Source organism: Apaloderma vittatum, unplaced genomic scaffold, assembly GCF_000703405.1.
Source record: "Apaloderma vittatum isolate BGI_N311 unplaced genomic scaffold, ASM70340v1 scaffold16755, whole genome shotgun sequence".
In the NCBI taxonomy this organism is placed as follows: Eukaryota; Metazoa; Chordata; class Aves; order Trogoniformes; family Trogonidae; genus Apaloderma; species Apaloderma vittatum.
This window is the reverse complement of record NW_009718962.1, coordinates 6746-29106: the sequence shown is the minus strand read 5'-3', so window position 1 is coordinate 29106 and position 22361 is coordinate 6746. Positions and strand designations below refer to the sequence as shown.

The 22361-nt window shown below is 38.4% G+C and overlaps 1 protein-coding gene across 1 annotated transcript in view; it reads left to right on the top strand.

The window, feature by feature from the left end:
* The window catches only part of ESF1 (ESF1, nucleolar pre-rRNA processing protein, homolog (S. cerevisiae)), a 30437-nt gene extending 12577 nt beyond the window's left edge, over positions 1–17860 (top strand). The window contains exons 8-13 of the mRNA XM_009870461.1: positions 2344–2505; positions 9380–9501; positions 10792–10882; positions 15702–15769; positions 16762–16908; positions 17399–17860. Of these exons, the coding sequence (XP_009868763.1) occupies positions 2344–2505; positions 9380–9501; positions 10792–10882; positions 15702–15769; positions 16762–16908; positions 17399–17698 (890 nt within the window). The 3' untranslated portion in view covers positions 17699–17860. The remainder of the gene's footprint in view (positions 1–2343; positions 2506–9379; positions 9502–10791; positions 10883–15701; positions 15770–16761; positions 16909–17398) is intronic.
* Positions 17861–22361: the final 4501 nt, after the last annotated feature.

The following is a 22361-nucleotide window of genomic DNA, read 5'->3' as shown; positions in this document are numbered from 1 at the left end:
AGCAATTTTAATATAGCCTCTGCATTTATTTACATCTTTGATGAATTACAGCTTTTAAAAACCAGTCGAATTTCGCTTACAAACGGTTGTATTGGAATGCTTCTGACCTATCTCAGGATTTTAACTTTTTTGGTTTTAATACTTTTAGCTGTTACTACTCTCCTTGGGAAACAGTAAGAACGTCCTTGTGTTATTAAACTCTAAATTTCATCGTCTTTTGCCTTTTTTTTCCTTCCCAGGTTAATTCTCTTTCTTTTGCAGTGCAGCTGTTAATGCACCAGAACGGTTTATTTTGTTCAAAAAGTCTTTGAACAAGCTATTGGCGGAAAGCATTAATATCCATCAGAAAGTGGTTCCTCATGTTGTGCGTTACAGCGTGATACTTGAAAGCTAGTGACAAGGTTATTTGAACTCCGAACAATCTTTGAGAACATACTCAGCTCTCCTTCCTTACAGCTATTGTCACGTGTTCTTCATCTGCTTGCAAATGGCTCTTAAGGTTTTTTTGAAGGTTGTGTTGAACATTTGTTTTAAAACTTAGTTTGGACAAAAGAAATGTGTCTGGTATCTAAATGAGAAAGCATGAGAATGTGCGTTGCCACTTAAATTTCTCCTAGCAAAACCGGTAATGAATAGAAATCGATAGCCCCTTCATTTAGCCAGTTTCAAGGGAGTCTTTCTTAGCTTAAGGATTTCTTTAGTTCCCGTCCAGTATAGTTTTACTTCTCATTTCACATGACCACCAGAGAGAAGAAACAACAAAATTGCTTATTTTCTTCTCGATCTTCAAAACAGAATGCCGTTTGCTTTCTGTGTGAGCAGATGCTTTCCTCTTAGATCTCAGCTTCTGGGGAAGAAAGTGGAAAAGCAGCTGCAGTTAACTGTCCCCATGTGCCAAAAGAAGAGCCGGCGGGGAAGAAGACCGGCCTGGCTGAACCGGAGAGATTTGGCTGAGACTTAGTGAAAAAAAGTAGAATTTATGACCTTTGGAAGAAGGGGCAGGCAACTCAGGAAGACTACAAGGATGTTGTGAGGTTATGCAGGGAGAAAATTAGAAGGACCAAAGCCCAACTGGAACTGGAGCGTGTTCAAAGAAGGGCAGTGAAGCTGGTGAAAGGTCTAGTGAACAAGTCTTATGAGGAGCAGCTGAGGGAACTGGTGTTTTTCAGACTGGAGAAAAGGAGGCTGAGGGGAGACCTTATCGCTCTCTACAGCAACCCGAAAGGTGGTTTTAGCGAGGTTGGGGTCAGTCTTCTCCCACGTAACGAGCAATAGGACAAGAAGGAATGGCCTCAAGTTGTGCCGCGGGAGGTTTAGACTGGATATTAGGAAAAAATGTCTTCACTGGAAGGGTTGGTAATCACTGGAACGGCTCAGGGAACCGGTGGAATTGCCGTCCCTAGCGGTGTTTAAAAGACGCGTAGAGGGGGTGCTCATAGACGTGGTTTGGTGGTGGACCTGGCATTGCCAGGTTAACAGTTGGACTCTTATCTTAAAGATCTTTTCCAACCTATATGATTCTATGAACAGTAAAGATTTCTGCTCCCAGCCAGCAATGACCTTCTTGCAGTGATGGGATGTAGAAGAGAGCAGTGTCACACCTCAGTTACAGCCAAAGACCAGAGGTCACGCTGTGTGAACTCGGAACTGCCGACTGCCTTTTCTAGACACCAGTCGTGCTGTCCAGGCCACTCGGGACTGTAGGAAACACAACTTCACAGCTAAACCAGAGAAAAAGAAAGCAAGCCTGTCTCAAATGTAGTTTTCTGCAGTTAGTGGAGCTGCAGCATTTTTAAAGCCTTAAAAAGCCTATTCTCTCTGAAATGTTTGTTTAAAAGCTTATTGTAAGTCACTCTGTAATTGCATTTTTCTAAAACAAGTAAGAAAAAAACCCTCTTTCCATCTTGCTTCATTTGTTAATTTACCAAGTCAGTGAAGATTAAGGCATTGAATTATCTCTGCTACAAAATCTTGTTAATTTTTTTTTTTGTTAAAATGCAGCATTCTGTTTTCAAAATGCTTTGCACAGCTATTTTGAGATTTAGGTACTCTGCTGTAGTGGACTCTGAAATTAATCATTTTCAAATGCAGTGAAGAATGCTGTGTCTGATCAGTGATTTTCTTTGCTGGGCAAATTTTCTTTTGACTATAGCATAGATACTACATTTCATCTAAGTAGGGGAATTCTAAAGCTGGTTACTCATTGGGGGAATAAGAGATGAAAATACTTTAAGATATTTTTTTCAGAAATGATGTATGTGCATTAGGTGTGTTTCCTAAATTCTGACTTCAATTCATTACTTTGTTGAGGCTGTCTGTGATAGCTTTATTCTCTCTTTCTAGATGATGATGTAGCTCATGAAATGGAAGACGACCAACCCAAGAAAAGCCAGAAAGATGATGAAGAGCAGATTGCCAAGTACAGAGAACTTCTGCAAAGTATTCAAGAAAAAGAGAAGAAACAGGAAGAAAAGGATATAGGAATGGAGGTTAAATGGGTTCCAGGTAAGCTTTATTTTTTTCTTTTACTATCTTGGAGGATATGTAGTATTGGCCTGCTGATAGGGATAAAATGTGAGGTGTTGGGTTTACACTAGTAGAAACTGAATTTTTTTTTCCATAAATTGAAATACACATGGATTGTAATGAGGGAAATAGAACAAATAATGTGACTGACCTTGGTTCCTCAGCTGTAAACTTCTCTTTGTAGCTTTTTTTTTTTTTTTGGCCAATTTTCTCATGCTTTCTTTCTCATTTGTCACTTTATAGATTCTCTTGAATAGGATTCATGTTTTTGCTGTAGAGTCATAAAATATACCTACGCTTTTAAAAATGAAAACCAGTATGATTTGGAAACAGCATAAAATTAGAGAATAGTTTGAAAATCTTGCTTGTATAATGCTCAAGATTTGGGGGAACAGAGAAGTTAGACCTTCCAGTGAGACTGCTCTGTGGGAAAGCAAGCTACCAGAAGAAATAGTTGGGGGATAGTGATATCCAGATCTTTATCTGAAAAACATAACTTCACCACATAGCATCCCAGCAGAACTCCTCCTGAGATCTGAAAACCGACGTCTAGGGGTTTTTTTCCCTTTATAATGAAAAGACATTCAGACTGATTTTTGTATTTTGTTTATGGGTGTGTGCTTTCCTTGAGATGTGATGAGCCAGTTTAACAACTTACTACATCCACAAAGGGAGAGGTTTTGATGTGGCCTCTTCTCCATAATCCTGGCCCAGAGCTTATTCTGACTGCCTGTACCACCCCTGGCACTTGTTCGATCTCTTTGCAAGCTTAATTTCGTTCACTAAAATGACAGAACTACTCTGGAAAAGAGGAAAAAGTCTGGATCTTTTCCACTCGGTGAGTTAGATGGGGAAATGGAAGTGTTTGGTGATTGCTCAGAGGGTTAAATTATGCAGTCCAAAGACTAGGGAAGTGTGACATGGCGTTTTCGGGGTGAAGCAAGGTGCTGTACTGGCTCAGTGGGTTTAGGACTGCAGGCTATATAAGGACGCAGCCTGGTGTGTTACTGTAAACACTGAGACCGGAGACAAACTAGAATCTCACCTCTTCACCATAGTTGTGTTAGTTCCAGCTAGGAATGTGTATCTGGTTATATGATTTACATTAATACTCTTCTGAATTTACTCGGGTAATATGAGTTGAATATAAGTGCTCACATTTTAAATCTTGTTCTGGTCTGTACTGATTCACCGAAATTGATTGAACTGAAGGGAATAGTTTTATTCCTATTTCTTGATAAAATTTTTATTTGAAAGTGTACAGTGGCATTAAAAACAGTTGCGTGTTTCCAGTCGTGCTTAAATAATTCCAATTATTTCTGGCATTATTTCACCTAAAACTTTTTAGAGAAAACATGTATCATGCATGATAGGACAAGTGCTTGCTGACACAGCTGAATCCCCATGTTTTACTTTATCTGTCCACAGTGTGTCAGTATTTGCATTCTTGCTGTTCGCTTAGTAGCTTTAATTCAGGGTGTCACTGAGCAATCAATGCAAATGACTTTTCGTGCATAGGTAGCTATTACTCGTTTTTTACCAAGATTTGTTGTTGTCACCTTTCAGACTAAAGGTGGGAACCACAGTCAAAACAATTGCTGCTAGGAACGTGTTCTATATTTATACAGGCCAGGCACTGTTTAAACATTCAGAAAAGCAACATTTTTTGGTGTTGGTTTGGAAAACACATTTGGAGGGTTTTTTGGTTTGTTATACAATCTGTGTTCCAAAGAATCTTGCAAATCTGACGCGTTATGTTCTGTAAATTAAAAAACTCTAAGCAGTGTAATGTGGTGATGTAGTTAGAAATCTAGAGCAAACCATTCATTGGAGGAGGTAAAAAATTGATTTAAGAGAGACTAAAGGAAAGTCTCTTTAGTATCTTTTGCACAAGGAGAGCAAGAAGTTTTCTGAAAGGCTCTGCCTCTTAAAACTGCCTTGCATGTTGTAAGGAAATATTGTTAACATTTAGGAACTGTGGTAGAAGTGGAATCCAGTTCCCTAATATACCGACTCTCTGTTTCTTTGCAACAGAACTTGACTTTAGAAAATTGGATTTATTCTATTTTATGTCTAGTCCATCCCCTTCCTTACTGCACCTTCTTGCGGGGTTCCTGGGACTTTTGCTGTGTTCTAATCTCTCTTGAGGGAGTCACAGGGGGAAAAAAAAAACAAAACAAAACAGAAACCAACCAACCAACGGACAAAAGCCTTATCCTAATAAATATGACTATCTAGAGGCAGTTGGATGTCTGTGCACTGGGTCTCATTTGTTCCTCTGATGATGGCTTGAATGTGCATGTGTGGGCAGTGACGTTTCCCCTGGTGGTTTGTAACATTTGCAGTCGGTATACCCACTGTGATTGTGCAGTGCGTGTTAGTGCTTCCCCATTTCTTAGCCTGAAGAAGAGTGTCGTCACTAGGCAGAGGTTCTGGCAATTATAGGTGATTCTGCTTGCCTTTGCTAGGTAAGACTGTTCACCTTGGTGAGTTTGCTCAGTGCCCCTACTAGCTGTCGGCCCCTGCAATGTGGTTTTCTCCAAAACAAAAGTCCTAAAAGTAAAGACGAGCATTTTAACTTTGCCTTTGAGTCTAATGCATGGGAACACTATAGCCATTACTGATTTCAGGCATCATTTGGAGAAGAGATCCTGCACACCTGGAAGGGAGGTTGTTTTATTGGGGTTTTTTGGTTGTTTTTTTAATCTTTTATTTACGATCGAGCATAGTCAGCACATGCTGCACAGTAGTTTATAGCTCTGGCAATATATACACGGTTGAGGCTGTGCTTTCTTACGGGAGAGAAGTACATCAGTTACCATGTTGGTTTTTTCTTGAACAAATGTGCTTGTTTAAATTCCCAAACTATTTCATTATGTTCAGTTGGAACATTCTGGGAAATCAAAAATAGTTTTTGTTATAATCTCTTAAGACTGCTTAATTTTTTTAGAACTAGTTTATGTGTGTTGAAATATTTTTACTGTCAAGATCTGCCTTAATCTGCTTGACTTACTGCAAAATCTCTTTCCCGCCCAAATGTTTAATATGCAGAGGGCTACAACAGTTAAATCTAGGAAGCTTTTCAATTCACAGGCAGAGATTTGAATTAATTTTAAAAATCGAGTTTTGGCACAAATATTTACACATGGTTATAGAAAGCATACTTTGTGAATGATTCAGTTATTCTTGACTCATAATAGTTTTAAATAAAACACAGTGCCAGCAAAAATAAATTAGATGTAGCTCCAGCTCTCTTTAGTCTGTTTCTTTTAGGCACAAAATCAGTGTTATATTTAAGCATCCATCTGTTTTGTTAATCAGATCTGATTTGAGCAACAATTACTATGCAACCTTATCCAGCTCCCAGAGCTCCCTTTAGAACGTGCAGAGGGAGAAGACCACAACTGCATTTCTTCATGGTACTCAGCCAGGTTTTCCTACAGAACTTTTTGGTTCTTTTTTTATTGTACTTAAAACTTCTTCCTTTGGGAAGAATGAGATGTAAATATTTAGCTAGGCTTAAAGGAAAATTTAAAGTTTGTTTTCATCCGAAGTAGAAGAGCAGGCTGCAAAGTGCATAGTAAACCCCAACTGTGTGTTGTTACAGATCATACGGAGCACAAAAATGTTCCTGTGGAATATATATCTCAATCTGTTACTTAGCGGGTCCTCCCACTGAAGCAGTTTTGCCTCTTGCAGCACGAAGCAGCGTGAGTTGTGCAGTGCGTGGGCTCGGCACTGTACGTCTTCGCGCTTGACATCTTAGCTGCTACGTCTGGTGGGTTTTTCTCAGGCAGTTACGTTAGGAAAATGGGACTTGACGATGCCTTATTTTTAGGGGGTGACAAATTCTTATTGGAATGATTCTATCTGCCATTCCTTTTACCTACCTGCAACAAGGTGTTTCTTTTTTCTGGTAGGGCATGACATGCCAGATGAACTTGCTCATTTAGATTTTCTCAGAAGAAGTATCTCAGAGAAGTATCTTCTTAGCTTCTAATAACTGTGAGGGATGCATGCTGTAAAACTTGCAAAAGTTTTCAAAACTAAGTGTTTCAAGAAGTAAAAATTCTGGCCTCACCACTCTCCTTCATTCTCCCACCAGCGTAAGAGCCAATACGCTTAGGTTTTTTGTAGTATTTATCATATTTTTAATCCTTTAGCTTGGGTATGATTTAGTTGTATACTAATGTAGATGATCTTTTTCCCTTGTTTCTCGGATCTTATTTGCAAATATTAAATAAAAATAGGGTGATTTACTTACTCCAAAAAACCCCAAAAGTATTGATAAAGGTATAAATGACCCGTTTCTATGGCCAGTTAATAATTCTACCTAAAGTAGGCAATTCCTTTCCCCTTCTGCAATCAAAAGCCTTTTGACCACTTAAATACACTCTTATTCTCGGGAAGTGGTCTGGACAGTAGTTTCTAAGCCATTCTAATCTGTGGAGAAACTCTAATGCCTTTCATGAGACTGCCAAATACCACAAGAAAGGACTGTATTTTCCTCCAAGTCTTTCTGTGCCAGATGGATCAAATGATTCCATTTTCCAGGCAAATAAATCAGAAATCTTGTAACCTCCTTTGAGATGTTGGATCTCTCTTTGGAGAGATTTGGATCTCTGGAGATGTGACGTTTTTTAGCCCAATATTTACCGCCTGCTGAGAGAATCTGCAGGGTTGCTACCTGATTGGTAATTTTTTTCCACAAAATTATTGCACAATAATGTCCAAAGTAACAACAGTTTGATTTCTGGCAAGCTGATGACTCTGCTTTCAGTGACTTTGGAGATGAAGAAGTGTACAAACAGAAATAGCTACATATTTGTTCTTGTTTCAAGGGAGAGTTTCTTACTAGTATGTTTTTAGTGAACCTATACAATGTCTTTCCTTTATTGTGGCTCTGTATTTGTTTGCTGGTTTATTACCCAGTTTTTGTGGCTGTAACCCTTTGCCCCACTTACTGTTAATTCTTTCTTCCAGGTTAGTAGAAGGTCATTTTATTTTTTATTTTTTTGTTACTCCATTCTTTTCTCCTATAAGGCATGGTTTAATATGATTTTAGATATTATCCACACACACTTTGTGTTTCAGACATGTTGTAACCAGCTCTCCAACCTTTGAATTATTTTTGGAGTGTCATCAAGCACAAGAACAGGAATTGGTGTTCACAGTTTTTCAGAAAAACGTTCTGCCTGCTTTTCTGAGGTCGGGGAGAACTATCCGTGGAAGCTGCGCATTTTTTCCATTACGACCTCTGTTTTCAGTTCCTTGTGACTGAGGAGAGCTGGAAGGAATGATGAGGAGCAGGAACTGGCCAGCTGAGAAGCCGAGGAGTTTGGGAGAAAGGATGGGATCTGGTCTAGGACGTCTGGAGAGAATCCAAGTATGATTTCTGAGCAATAAAACTGGTATGAGGGGCAGGAGAGTAGGATTTGGTTAGGTGAGGGCTGGACTGGGACAAGTAGAATTGAGGAAGAGATGACAAATATCAGACTTTGGAGGGGAACGCTACCGGTTACGTTGTAAAAGAGGATGTTAACTAGAGGATACCTGATTCATTTGTTAAAGCAGTTAAAAAAAATAGTGTGTAGTGAATAAAACAAGGAATTGCAGGCAGGAGTTCGGGCTGTTAATTCTTGCCAGGGAAGTGAATTCTGTCTTTCTGCCACTGATTTCTGCTCCAGTGTGTTGCAAGGCGAGTCAGTTATCTCTTTACTTAATGAAATTCTGTTTTTAAAAGTGTCCATCTTTGTGAGGAAGGAGATAGAAGTGTATAAGCTGCATCTGAAATCAGTTTCTTTGAGAAGCTGTTATGTTTCAGGCAGTCTGTGGCCTTAATCTCTGCTTTTTGTTAACAAATGCTTTTTCCTAAAAAAAACCCCAAAATTACCTTAAGCACCGAATCTGAATCTAAGTTTACTGTCATCCCAGATATGTGCTGCTTTTTTAAATTTTATGTAGTTTGCTGTTGTAAAAGCAGTCTGGTCTCAAGCAGCTTTGAAAGGCTAGATAACTTGAAGATTACTTGTCTAGTTTAACTTAATGTTATGTCATGTTATGACATTATAAGTGCAAGAAATTATTTGGATATTTTATTTATGTTTTTCTTTGCTTTCTAGCTGCAGTTTTATTTTTACCTTAAACTTATTCAAATAATAGCGTACTATTCTCTTTTGCAATGATGGGTGAAAGATACACTGGTCATTAGAGATGCTGCAGAATTGTCACAGTATTATCTCAGAGGCAAAGTTTCAGCACTGGAGATGCTACGTACAGCAATTTTATCACGCGAGTGAGGCACACTGATACAGCAACAACCAGATGTCTGTGTCAAATGGAAAGCATCAGCTACAGAGGGTTCAGGACAGCTGTGAGATGACCATATAGTCTGATACTGCCTCTTTTGCACTTGCCTGCACAAAAAATGGGAATGGCTGGACTGTATTCAAAGTGATTTTGTGAATCTTCACTAATTATATTAAATATAAGGGCTCTGTATATGTCTGTTGTTATTTTTACTGTGTTACTTTCATTCTTCAGCAGTGGCATCTCCAGGCTGCACAGTCTAATATCTGGAGAGGAGACCTTTCAGAGGAATAGCAAGTGTGTTGGGAATTAGATACCACATACGTGAGCTCTTCTTCCGATTCCTGTACAATTTATTACTGAAGGAATGTCTTATTTGGAAAAACATCCTGTAAAATGGTCTTACTTCTTAAAATGCTTTGTATTTATGTTGTTTTCACAGACTTGTCAAAGAAAGACTGGGTTGTTCTTTAACAAAGGAAAAAAGTTGATTTAAAAAAAATATTCAGATTCATCTCATTTCTTTTACTATTTTTTGTTATAGGCCTCAAGGAGACTGCTGAAGAAATGGTCAAAAACAGGTTAGAAGGAAAGGATAACCTTACTCCATGGCAAAAATATCTAGAGAAAAGGAAGGAAAAAAGAATTCTTAAAAAAAAGAGAAAGGTAGTGTTTCGTTCCATTGGCCACTGGGGGGAGAGTTGTTTGTTTTCTTAAGTTGTTGTTGTTGTTTGTTTTGGACAAAATAAATCAGAAGTTACATAGCTGCCAGTAGTATTTTAAGATTAGGATGTTCAGTGGGCACTCATATGGAAAGACCAGGAGTGCCCCATCAAACTTCCAGAACAAAAGAATATTCCGGATACTACTCATCATACGTATGCTTACACAAAGTTTTGTTTATATAATTGTGTTGCTTTAAAGATGGGTCATAGTAACAGTTGGGTTTTAATTTACATTTTTTTGCTACTGCACGCGTATCAGTTCAAAGTTGTTATGATAATGATAAATGTAGTTTTGGAAATATTTGGCCTGAGATAATACAGACTTGTTTCCCAAAGCTGCAATGGCAAAGAATTAATACCCACAAAGAACTTTTAAATTTCAAATTGCAAGAGCAAATTTGATAAATAGTTGTCTTTGTGAATAACAAAATAGTCGTCTAATATTGTGAAAATTGCTGTTCCTTCCTCTTTCTGCACGCAGAAACTAACTGTGAAGTAACTGACTCCTGTGGTGGTAATGTTTGGAAATAGGCAGAGAAATGAGATGTTTGTGCATATGCTAAGTAAAAAAAAGCATTTGACATACAGAATCTAGCTTCCCTGCATTCTTAAATTACTCTGAATATAATTCGTATTGCAGAGCATTGTTTCTAAGGGTAATCTACAATTTGAGTTCTGCTGTGCATTCCAGTTTTAACTGGCATTTGATGAGTAACTTCTCAAACTTCAAAGAAAATGAGTGCGCTGAGTAAAGTAGTACCGTTAGGTAGTAGGGCAACTTTTGCTAACATAATATTTTTTTTCAGTCTGGTAAATTAAGTCAAAAGGACAAGGTGTATGGCACAGTGCTTCTAGTGACAAAATTTGTTCTTTTAAATCCTAAGTCCATCGTATTTAAATTTCAGAGTACAAAATGAAGCTCATTGCTCAAGTTTTTCCCCAAGTAGAGTTTTTGTGGAATGTAATCTGTTGGTGTGGTTAGCTAATGCATCGCAGTTTGTGGGTACATCTAATAAAGATTCTTGGAACACCTAAATAGCCCTTCCTCAGGTACACAAAAAGCTTTCAATAAACAGATTTTAAATTGTTGGTTTGTCTTTACTAGCAATTCTTATTCTATTCCAGTTTTATGATATTCATCTCCATTTTTGCTAACAGAATGAGCATCTAATTCTAGTGAAACTTTAGTAGTTTGTGTGTTGATAGAAGTAATGTTTATTCTTTGTGACAGGCTACTGCTGAGAGAGAACAGAGTGAAGACGAACTTCCATCCGATGTTGATCTCAACGACCCATATTTTGCCGAAGAATTTGAGAAAACAGGTGGGTGAAGACAGATGACTTCTGGAATAAATCTGCCCATTCTTTAAATAATGACCTTTAGAAACAAAGCCAAGCAAGAGTAAATGCAGAGGTGGCATGTCCAGAATGAAGTAAAGTACGTGTCATTTGTCTAAAATTGCGAGTGCTGTTCTTGTAAAATGATGCTTATTGTGATATTGTGGAAGGGTATTGTTCTCTTAACTTTCATCAGAGACCATGATTTAGACAATTTCTGGGCATGGCAGTTAGAAACAAGCTGACCATCTGCTCCCCTAAATATTCCAGAGTGAGGAAGTTCCCTGCCTTTTACATAGGAGGAGGCAGATATGTACAGGTCTATCTAGAGTTTGCATCAATTACGTAAATGTCAAATGCTTTTGCATCATGAACAAAGTTTTCTTTCAGAAGAAATAATTTTTCTTTGCTTTTGGTCTGATGCACGTTTTTATTAGTGTACTCTGCCTGCCTAGAAACCCAAATAGTGAAATGTAATATTTTAGGAAACAACTTGTCCAGTTTAGGTTTTTAGGATACTTTTTTACAGGCTTTTTAGTGTGATGTTGAAGTTAGCTGTAGCTGTGGTAACAGCAAATTTATTTTGAGTATGATTTTACTGGTTAGACTTTGAAGGTAAAGATAATCAGGAAGTGTGAATTCCTTGCTTTCCATGCTCTTGGGAGCCAAAGCCTCAGGGTGCCCATATGCTCTTGTGCATTAAAAAAAGAAAAAAAGACACAAACTCAAAAAATATAGTAAGAAAACAAAGTTAGCAACAGGTTTACAAATATCACCTGTATGTTCTGGTTGGGTTTTTTGAGTCTAACAGCAGAGACGCAAGTTCCATTTTAAAAGAGTGAGTTCCTTTTAATTTCAAGTACAGTGCAGTAGGATGAATCCTATCCGTGTTTTACAGAAAATACCACAGTTTAAGGTGGCGTGCAGTGCTGTTTTCTGACATGCTTCTCTGGTGAGCTGTGTATAGGTTATTTCAGGACTCATTGTAAAGGTGTCTTTTTCTTCCACCATTTTTTTTTTGTTTTTACTAGGAAGATTTTGTAGGTACTCTCATACTAACGTTTGTTTCAGCATTTTCTGTGAGATGTCTGAAAAAATGTTTTCTCCTGCATTATATAAAAAATTCTTTGTGTCACAGAGGGGCTCGGCAAAGAACTGTCGTATCTGAAGATTCTTAAACCTTCTTGTCCATAATACAGAGGATGGGCTTCTGGTGTGCCTGGAGTCTTTGGGGATAGTAAAATAGACATAAAATTTAAGGAAGTGAAGCTGTCGTCTGCAGGACTGCTGATAAGCTACTGAGAAAGAGGAGGAAGACAGAATGTGACCAGCCCTGGAGAAGTTTTAAAGGGAGAGTACAGGCTTGGCTGCACGCCAGTTGACATTTTAACGATGATTACCCAGCACAGCTTTGTCTGGCTTTCACCAAGTTTACCCAGAACAGCCTCTGTCTCATAGCTGAGGTTGTTTTTAAACGCAGCTAGCTTATCCACTTGGGGAAAATCTTCTTGGAACCAAGCTGTAGCTCTGCCAACTATGTTTTTGTGATACAGGCAGCAATAATTTGAATGATAGTGATTTTTCATAAGCCTTCAAATGCCTTGAAAGACTGCAATTTCTCTGTTGAAAAGATGATCTTAGATTATGATGAAAAAGCATATGACAGGATATGTTTGCCGACTCAGGTGGACCCGTGCAGAAACTGAGGATGCAGTGGTGCTGTTACGGTTTTGCAGGGTTGGATTTGCCCCCACGTTGTATTCACTTGCTGAATGTAATGTGTACGAGACTTGTGTAAGTTAGATTTTGACAAGCTGAGGGAACTGAAGGGAAGCAAGAGTATAAGGAGCTGTTAGAGGGCCTAACAAATTCGGGTGCAGTAAAAGGAAAACTGGAAATTATGGGAGATCTATTCCACCGTTTATTCATCAGGTTTGCCTTTGTTCCTGAAAACTTTAAAGCAGGTGGTAATTCTTACACTGTGGGTGCTTCATTTTGGGTGAGGCAAGAAAGAGCAAATTCTTAGTGTCTGCTCTGCCCAAAGGGTCTCTGTGCAGAGTGCAGGTGTGTGCAGATTAGCACACGATGGTGCTTGTTTTGTTCAGAGTTTTCAGATGCGTGTAGTCCCTGGGTACCAACGGGTCCAGAGGCCAGTAATACTGTGGGCTAAAATGCAAAATGCTGCATATCTATGAGCCTTGATACTGCATTGATTCTTGATTCTAGCTTGATATTGTCAAGAAAAAAATGATTTGTCACTTTTGCTTTAGGTGGATGCACAGATGGTTTCTAAAAGTGTTGTAAAACTTTCCTTTGGCTTGATCAGCTTCAGTCTTACTGCATCTGTTTCTGTGGGGTCTCAGGAAAAGTTCATGTAAGACAAAGTGACTTTGGTAGCTTAAACTGTTGGAAGATTAATGGCTGAATAGTGCAAGTGCTTATTAACATGAGAGCAATGTTCTCCTTTTGGAGATCACCGAGTAGTTTCAGTATGCTTTAGACTAACTAGGCATAGTTTCTTTTTATCTTTCTTTGAGGAAAAGGGGCTACATGTCTTTACACATTATTAGACCTCCTGTAGGTTCCAAACCATTTGATGCCTTCTCATGATCTAATTTATGACGTAGGTGGGAATTGATGGCTGTTTAATGCTGGAAGGCAACAGGACGACTTTAATGCTGGAAGGGAGCAGGATGACTGTGGGAATATAGGACGTAAACAGCAAACTCTGAGTATACTTGTAGAACCTTCACTTGGAAGATAAAGGTCATGGCTGTGCTACTCATTCACTCACTTTGTGTCCTTGCAAAGTTTCTGAAACTGACTTTCAGGCTTTTGAGTAAGACAATTAAAAGGTCGTGTGGGAAGAGTTTTAGGTCTGGGGTCGGTCTCTGAAGTCTCAACATTATGATTAGCTTTTACTGTTAGCACTGCAAAGTTGTCGATGTGCAAAATGAATGTTGCAAACTAAATTTTTGAGCTGGGGAAGAGCTTGAGGGGGGACAGCAGCAGCGACTAGGAGATTTTTTGTGCTGGCCGATGGCAGCTATTGATTCCACATTTACTGCTAAGAGTGATTGTAGTTCCCACACTGCTATTACTAGCTGCAGAGTAACACAGTATGAAATAAAGTTTGCTTTACTTATTTATTTTCATGGAGAAGAGCTTAGTTTGGTACTAGCTCCTGGTTCACCCCCATCTGCAGAACAAAAATCCTTGGAGGCATAAAGATAAGCTGTCTTTGCTTCTGTGGTTCTACATGTAGCGAAAGCCGAGGGAAGACAACTTGGGAGCCCTTTTTGGGGGGATGAGTGGAAAGGCTAAGAGATTTACTCATCTAACTTCTAGAATAGTTGTCTCCAGTTTGTATCTCTGTGCCTTGTTTCCTTTTCTGTAGTTTATCGCATTCTGGGAAATAACAAAATATTTCATAGCTATTTAAGACTTAAGTAAGATGTTTATTTCTCCCTCCTAGGCATTAGTACAAATTGTGTAGGTTAGGTAACAATATTATATCTAAATTTGATTTCCCTGCACGTTTTCTGGAACTACTAAATCAACAGTTTAGTTCTTGAGCTGATGACATTGCGCATCTGGATAGTTTATTTTTTGATGGTGGTGGTTTGTTTCTTCTAGAAATCTATTTCCAGCTTGGAATCCATTTAGAAATAGTCAAGAGAATAGTCAAGGGAGAAAAAAATATTCTTCAAGAAATGTGTCCTATTCCAGTGTATACTTAGTGATATAACTTGACATTTTTCTGGCATGTGTGTATTTTCAGTCTGACTACAAATCAGGTTTAACAAAATGGAGCCAAATATCTTCCCTAAGAATACCCCCAATGGACTGTAATAAATTGCCTGGGAATGTAATTCCAGGCTCAAAGGTCAGAGTATGTGGTTCAGGTCAGGAAACCTTCTGCTTTTCCTGCTCCTTCTTCATCGAGGTCTACAGGCATTCCAGAGAGAGTAATTTGGTTTCCTAGGATTTACAAACGGGTCTGTTTTCATTAAAAGTTTTGTTTGACTGATGTCTTAGGCTGTTACTACTCGTTGTGTGTGTCTAATCAGCACGGTGTATCACGAGTAAATTGTAAGAGAGTAAGAGAGCTTCGCCAGAAGAATAGTCTCTCTCAAGAATCATATTTTCATTCCCATGTTTCTCTTCAGGTCTTTTTTTTGCAAGATTTTGTTTGGGGTTTTTTTTTTGTGCTAGCATGGCTAACAGCACAATATCGTCTTTTAGCCTTGCATAAAATTCTAAAAACCATTTCCTTTACTTCCCTTCCTCTTACGCAGCTGGCAGACATGTTTTCTGGATGCAGAGAAGAGATGCACATTTGTTATTTATTCTGAAGTGTTTACTACATCGTTCACTTGTGTAGAACAAATGAACAATTCAAGAACTGCAGGACACTTCCAGTTACATTCACGAGTATATAAACTAATTCATCTTCAGAACTCCCTGGGAATGGAATAGTCTCACATGTTTGCCTGCACTTTTGTGATACTTCTCTCTACTGCTCTGTGAAAAATAACAGTAAAACCATTTTTCTTACCTGTGCCTTTTTGTTCACTTGTTTATGCCATTTGAATATTGCTGCCTCCTGAAATGGGACACTCAGACAATTTTTATTGCTTTAAGTCTAGCTGTGTTTTCTTAACTTCTCAGCCTTTTTCCACATTTGAAATTTAAGCATTGATGATAAGAAGAGGAGATGTACTTAGAGATTCTATTCATAGGTAAATTATGCTCTCATGCATAAGCTTGAGTAAATGCATGCATGTCCTATATTTGTTCTTAGGTTTAAAGAAGAAGCCAGAATCAGTTGCAAGTACCTCAGAAGATGAAGATGAAGTTGAAAAACAGAAGGTATAGTGGTTTAATATGTTGAGAATTACAGATGTTCCTGAATTCTGCAAATATCTGTAATGTGTTTGAGAGTGCAACTACTGAATTCCGTAGGATGGCAGTAGAATAAAGCTAAAAGTACCCAAGAAGGATGGCAGATGGCCCATGCCTTGATGTCTTAAGATTGTAAGAGGGTATTTTTCTGGAAGATGATGGTTAAACACAGCTCAACGGAGTTAGGTAACATTGAAATAGGGGGCTGGTTAGCTCAGTGAGTTGAGCGTGGCGCTAACAACGCCAAGGTCACGGGTTCGTTTCCCGTTCGGTCCCCGTGTGTTGCCTGATCTAGTCGAGAGGTGGCGTCCCTGGCAGCAGGGAGGCTGGATTAAAATGATCTCTAAGGTCCCTTCCAGCCTAGGCCATTCTATGGCTCTATGAAATATAAGGGCACAGAAGCCATCGTGGTTCAGCTGGTAGTCCCTCTAGCTTTCAAGTTATCCCGGTATGTTTGCGTGTTGGGCAGTGCTAAGCATTTACTTTGAACATCAGCATTGTGTGAAACCTTTCTGTGTTCAAACCTTGTCCTGTAGACTTTTAACCTTGAAGATGAGATTGTTTGCATATTTGTTTTTCATTCTTTCTCAGAACAAGTTAACTAAAAAAATTGATTAAATTCTTTTTTTCCTCCATAAATATCAATAGAAAATTATATCCATTCGTGATTTTTAAGTTACGTTGAACAATTTTCAGATTAGAGTGTTAGTATCCTTGGAAGTTGAATGTGGGTATTTGCATTTATTCTATATCTAATTAAAAGGAAATAAACTATTGTATTTAATATTACACCTGAAAATGTTGAAAGAATGTTATGAATGAAAAAATACTGCCCTGACAACCCTATTTCAGCTCATTTATATGGATGTAGTCTCATACAGACTTTACTTACAAGGTTCTACCTTTTTCTTAGAAAACTTAATTTCATTGTGTACATGGACTTTCTTATTTTGTAACAGGCTGAAATGGCCCTGCTTATGATGGATGATGAGGATGATGCCAGAAAACATTTTAATTATAAAAAGATTGTAGAACAACAAAATTTGAGCAAGAGGAAAAAGAAACTTTTAATGAAGAAGAAAGAATTACTAGAAGATGACTTCCAGGTAATGGGGTAGTCTTGGCTTGAGGCTCAGCTAAAACCTTTGTTAATATTTTCAGGACAGTTTTGGTGGTTCCATATCCTTCTCTTCCCATACTCTGTCTGAAGGAGAAGAACTAGATGTACCTTTTTTAGGACATTACAGGCTGTTTTCAAAAAGCAAGGACAACTCAGTGCTTAAAATACCCAGTGGCACGATATTCCTGATTGCTGCCCACTGCTGCTTTCGTCCTTGTCAGTTCTCAACAACAAACCTTTCCTTGGTCTGCTGATAACAGAGGCATGTACGGGACTTGTATGAGCATTCACCTGTCTGCTTTACCAAGAGTATCTTCTGGCTCTCTACTTCACACTCATTGGGATTTCATCACTAGGGCACTTCCAGCAATGGGGAACAAGCTCATGAGCTGTGACTCCTTATGCAGCTCACATTTTATTGACTTTAAAAGCTGGGTAAAGGTTGCCTAAAATAAATACTGTTTTTCTGTCTTCAGGTAAATGTTGCCGATACAAGATTCCAGGCCATGTTTACTTCGCCCCTATTTAATCTGGATCCTTCAGATCCAAATTTCAAGAAGACAAAAGCAGTAGAAAAGATCTTGGAAGAGAAAGCTCGCCGAAGAGAGGAAAAGGAGCAAGATCTTAAGGAGGCAAGCAAGGGGCAAGAGAACAGGATGGCCAAGAAGGGAGAGGTTGCTAAGAAAGCCATAGATCCTGCCTTGTCAGTGCTAATAAAATCTGTTAAAAACAAAACTGAAGAGTTTCAGGCAAGAAAAAAGCAGAAATTCAAGTAATTGAACTTTTGTTTTTACTCAGACTTTACTTTAGTCTCACCTCTTCTAACTGACGACGTGTGTTAAAGTTACTACTGCCTGCTCTGATTCCTATCCACCTAAAATCTCCCAAAGTCACTTAATTATGGTGGTGAGTCCTGAAGTAACTAACTAGAGTAAAAATCACTCTTTCTGTCTGCCACAGCATATCCTCTTTCATACTGTTATTGAAAAACTACACCTTGAAACTCCATAAATAAGGAATTGATGGTTTTTGGGCAGCTTTTGTATCATGCCATCTCTTAAAGATAATAGAAACGCTGAAGATGGGTACAGAGCGCAGTCATAATTATGATTGTATTTATAAGAACAACACCTTTGCAGAGGTTTATTGCTGAGACTGAGTGATCTGAATGTTTTAATTCCACAGAAGTCTGTAAAACATAACTCTGTTGATAAAGAAAGTAGTAATGTAACTAAAAATTAAAGAAAAAATTGTAAACGGGTTTTTTTGTATGTTTTTTAAAGATTACATATATGCTTCATTAATTTCTCCCTTTAAATACTTGAAGACTTCCTGGATAATAAAACTAATTAATTGAAATACTGTAATTTAGAAGTGTTTCAGTAATTTATATTGGACATAAATGGTTGAAATTGGCCCAAAGGAATTCTGGGCACATGGCTGTGTTTTCTTCTTCTACGCCTAAGTGAAACTACGTCAAAATTAAAATTTTTTGCTATTAATATTGCATTCCCATTAATATAATCGCATGTATACAAAGTCTTCCAGCATTGCAAGTGTTAAAAAAGAAAGAAAAAAGTCAGAGGCAGATCTAGACAATACAATTTTAGAAACCCCGTTGTTTATCCATGTTAGCATTAGTGTCACTGATGGACGTACCAATGGTGCAGGCAAGAAACAACAATAGGTAGAAAATTATCTTTCTTCTCTGGATGTGGGGAATTGAATTGTCTTTGGTTTGGTTTGGGGTTTTTTTTGAAGCGTTTGCTGTGCCAGTTCTACAGTAATACAACACTGTATCAAAGAAAAATTTAAGAAATAAGGTGCTGAAAGATAATTTGTAATTTTAAAGATTTAGTGTTCATTTCTAAGATGTTCTACTAATTTAAACAATACATTATCAAAACTAGTGTTTATATGGAGTAAATATATCTCAATATGTAAAGGACATTACTGAGTCAGGTTTAGCACATCCGAGGCTCTGTGCCTCCTGGCCAGAATAATTAAGGGACACTGTGTAGAAATACAGATGGAGATGGTTTTTGCAAGAGTGGTTTGCAATAGAATCATAGAAAATTCAGGTTGGAAAAGACCCTTGGGATCATCGAGTCCAACCATTGACCCTACACTACAAGGTCACCCCTAAACTGTATCACCCAACACCCCATCTAAACGACACTTGAACACATCCAGGGATGGCGACTCAACCATCTCCTTAAGCAGTCTGTTCCAGTGTGTGACCACTCTTTCTGTGAAGAATTTCTTCCTAATGTCCAGCCTAAACTTGCCCTGTTGCAACTTGAAACCATTCCCCCTGGTTCTGTCCCTGAATACCTGTGAGAAGAGACCAGCACCAACCTCTCCCCAATGTCCTTTCAAGTAATTGTAGAGCATGATGAGATCCCCCCTCAGCCTCCTCTTCGTCAAACTGAACAGACCCAGCTCCCTCAATCGCTCCTCATAAGGTCTGTTCTCCAGGCCCTTCACCAGCTTTGTTGCCTCAGGAATACTTGAAGACCTCAGACACTTCATCAACATTTGAACATCTTCAGATTCATTTTCAAGTAGCTAATGGAAAAAGCTGAGGAGATACTACAGTCTTGCATGTAACACTTGATTTCAAGCAATCGCACAGGACCCAACAAATCCACGTTTTATAGTTTGAACTGCCCGACTGACGGAGAACAAGGAAAAGCGGTCACAGTGGAAGTGGTAGGAAGCTTCTGAACGTGGGTGTACAATGAAGAAAAGCGAGACACAAATTTACAAAGAGAGAGAGAAAGATGCTTTGGCAAACAGTTTTCCACCAAAAGCAATGTCCCTGCATCAAACAGGAAAGCCAACTGTGTTACTAAAGAACATGTTAAGTGTCACACAAAAGTGATAAAATGTGCACATTTGCATCTGATATGGTGGATAAGGAGAAAAGCCTCTCCCATAATGAGAGATCATTAATTCTGTAATACAGTTTCCAGGATGGAAAACTAGGTATTTGTCTTCAATGCAGTTTCTTAAGAAAGGCATATACATGATTTCAGGGCACAAAGCAGTGACCCCAAGCTGAAAGGGTAAAATTTGGACATACCACATATTTGTATAGTTTTTTCCTAAATGTGATTCGTTGTTGGGCTTCTATATCGTAGGCGTGTGAATTGCACTAGGGACAGCAGCTTGAACTGAATGAGATTTAGAGATTGGATATGCCAGGGTTGTTGGTGACAGAAGGGCACATACTTATACGTAAAAGCTTGTGGAAAATTGAACTGCTGAGAACAAATGCAAAACATCTGAACAGAAATGTAAGTCAGATGAAGGATCCACCTAGCCCGGTGCCTGGTCTTTGACAGTGTGGGAGGGTAAAAGGCAACAAACTCCGGTCTCTTGAATCCTCTAACCCTGCTAAGTTCTACCAAATAGTTCTGGTTTGACACATTCGATGTGTGTGCGCTCACAAAGGGGCACTCCTTGTCTGTGAGCTAGCAGCAGGCATGGCCTGCTGTGTTTGACTTAAGTGGAGTCGCTTAAATTATCAGTGCTTTTCTTTTTGGCTTGCTGTTTTTATAACTTTTACTGGAAAACCACACATGGCTTCAGTGAATCTCCGCTCCTCCAGAATGCCCAGCTAGGACTCAGTGGTACAAAATTCTCCAGCAGAACTGCTGTACTTCTGCAATCCATCAGTCCTTTGTGGCAACTTTGCTGGAGGACTACTTTGAAAAAAGTGGTTATAAAATTAAAAAAGTCACAAATAGTGGTGATGACTTATTGATAGATGGTATCAGTTATGTTGTGTCTTTTGTTCACGCATATATGTGCTGGCTACCTTCTTTCTTCCTGAGTTACAGCAAGACAAAAATGAACAAAAATATGAAGGCAGACTTGACGGTGATTTGAACTATTGCCTGAAAAGATTATTTTCCTGTGTGGTAACGCATATTGAGTATCATGCAAATTTTTAATGTATGATCATTTTATCTAATCAGATGGGTTTTTTTATAATTGTTTTTGTTCTCAAGTTGCTGAGTCCTGAGGGGGCATCTTAGTTGGGAGGAACTGCAGGGTCTGCCCCAGCATGCATCTTAGATAGGAAATTTTTGGCCTGTTTATATAATGATTAGGTTTAAATCCTCTTCCCCATCCCCTTATTTTAAAATCAAGCTATCAACTACTAGTTGCTAGTGGCTCAGAGCCCATAATCTAATTTCCATAATTCCAGAACAATGCTAAGGAAATCTGAAGTGCTTGCTTTCTCTATTTTCAGCAGAAGTCTACCTTGGATGTTTGGTAAGAAGTGATCGTGTCCCATCTTTAATTCGTTGCGCTTGGTGTAAACAAAACAAAGGATGTTTCTGACCATCTGATCCTTTTAAACACAAAAATAGGGCCTAGAAATTCTAACCCCTGAACTTTAAAATATGATTTTATTTTTCCCTTTCACTAAATGTCATGTAACCAGCAAAAGTGATGGCAATTAAGTAAAATCACACATTAAACAAAAAGTGAGACAGAATCTAATTTTTCTAGGAATTTACGGAGGTCTGGTATAAAGTAATTTGTTTCCAAGTTGGCGGCTGTCAGAGCTCACACTAAAGTGTAAGCCAGACATTTAAAGATCTAATATTACCAGTGGAAATCACAAGAGGTCTCAATTCATTTAAAAACTGAAAAAGATCAGACAACCAGAGATGAAGAATCACGTATGTTTTCTATTATTCCTTCCTTCTAAAAATTAAATGTGTTATTTCCAATTAATAGCAAGTTGGCTTTCTGTTCTTTTCATATTTCAGTAGTGTCCAAAAATAACAGTAAATTGTGCCGTCACATACTTATTTAGCAAACAAAATAACCAACCAAAATACTGTGGGGTTTGTTTTAGGTTTTTTTAAGTCACAGAAACTTATGTATTTAAAACTACTAATTAGGTTGTTTTGCACTCGTCTTAAATCATGAAATACCTCAACCTCAGTTTTGTAGCTATTGTAGGAACAAAAGTAGCAGTTCTGACAGCACAGTAACGATCATAATTCTTTATTTCATAGAATACTTAAACAAACTGCAGCGTTCCAAACGTAAAAGTGTACCTTTTCATGCACAGGACTATGTTACTGTGTTTCTGTACAAAAATCAGAACAAGGTGGCAGAAAAGTCCAGTCTTGTGTATTTTTTCTGTGCTCGACATAGTGTTAGAAGTAGGAATATTTTTGTCCAGACTCTGGATCCAATCTAGATTAATGGCACTTAAGGTCATTATTACTTTATATCCTCCTCCTCACCAGCATATGAGTAATCCCTGCTCCGTGCTGAGCCAGCTCTGTATTTCAGCCATGCAAGATTATGAGAGTTTTAAGCAACGTTGCTTCTAGACTCCAGTGGGTTCCCTGGCAAACCCTTCTCCTGTCCCATTCTGAGAAGACACCTGATCCAAAAGCTGGTTGCCAC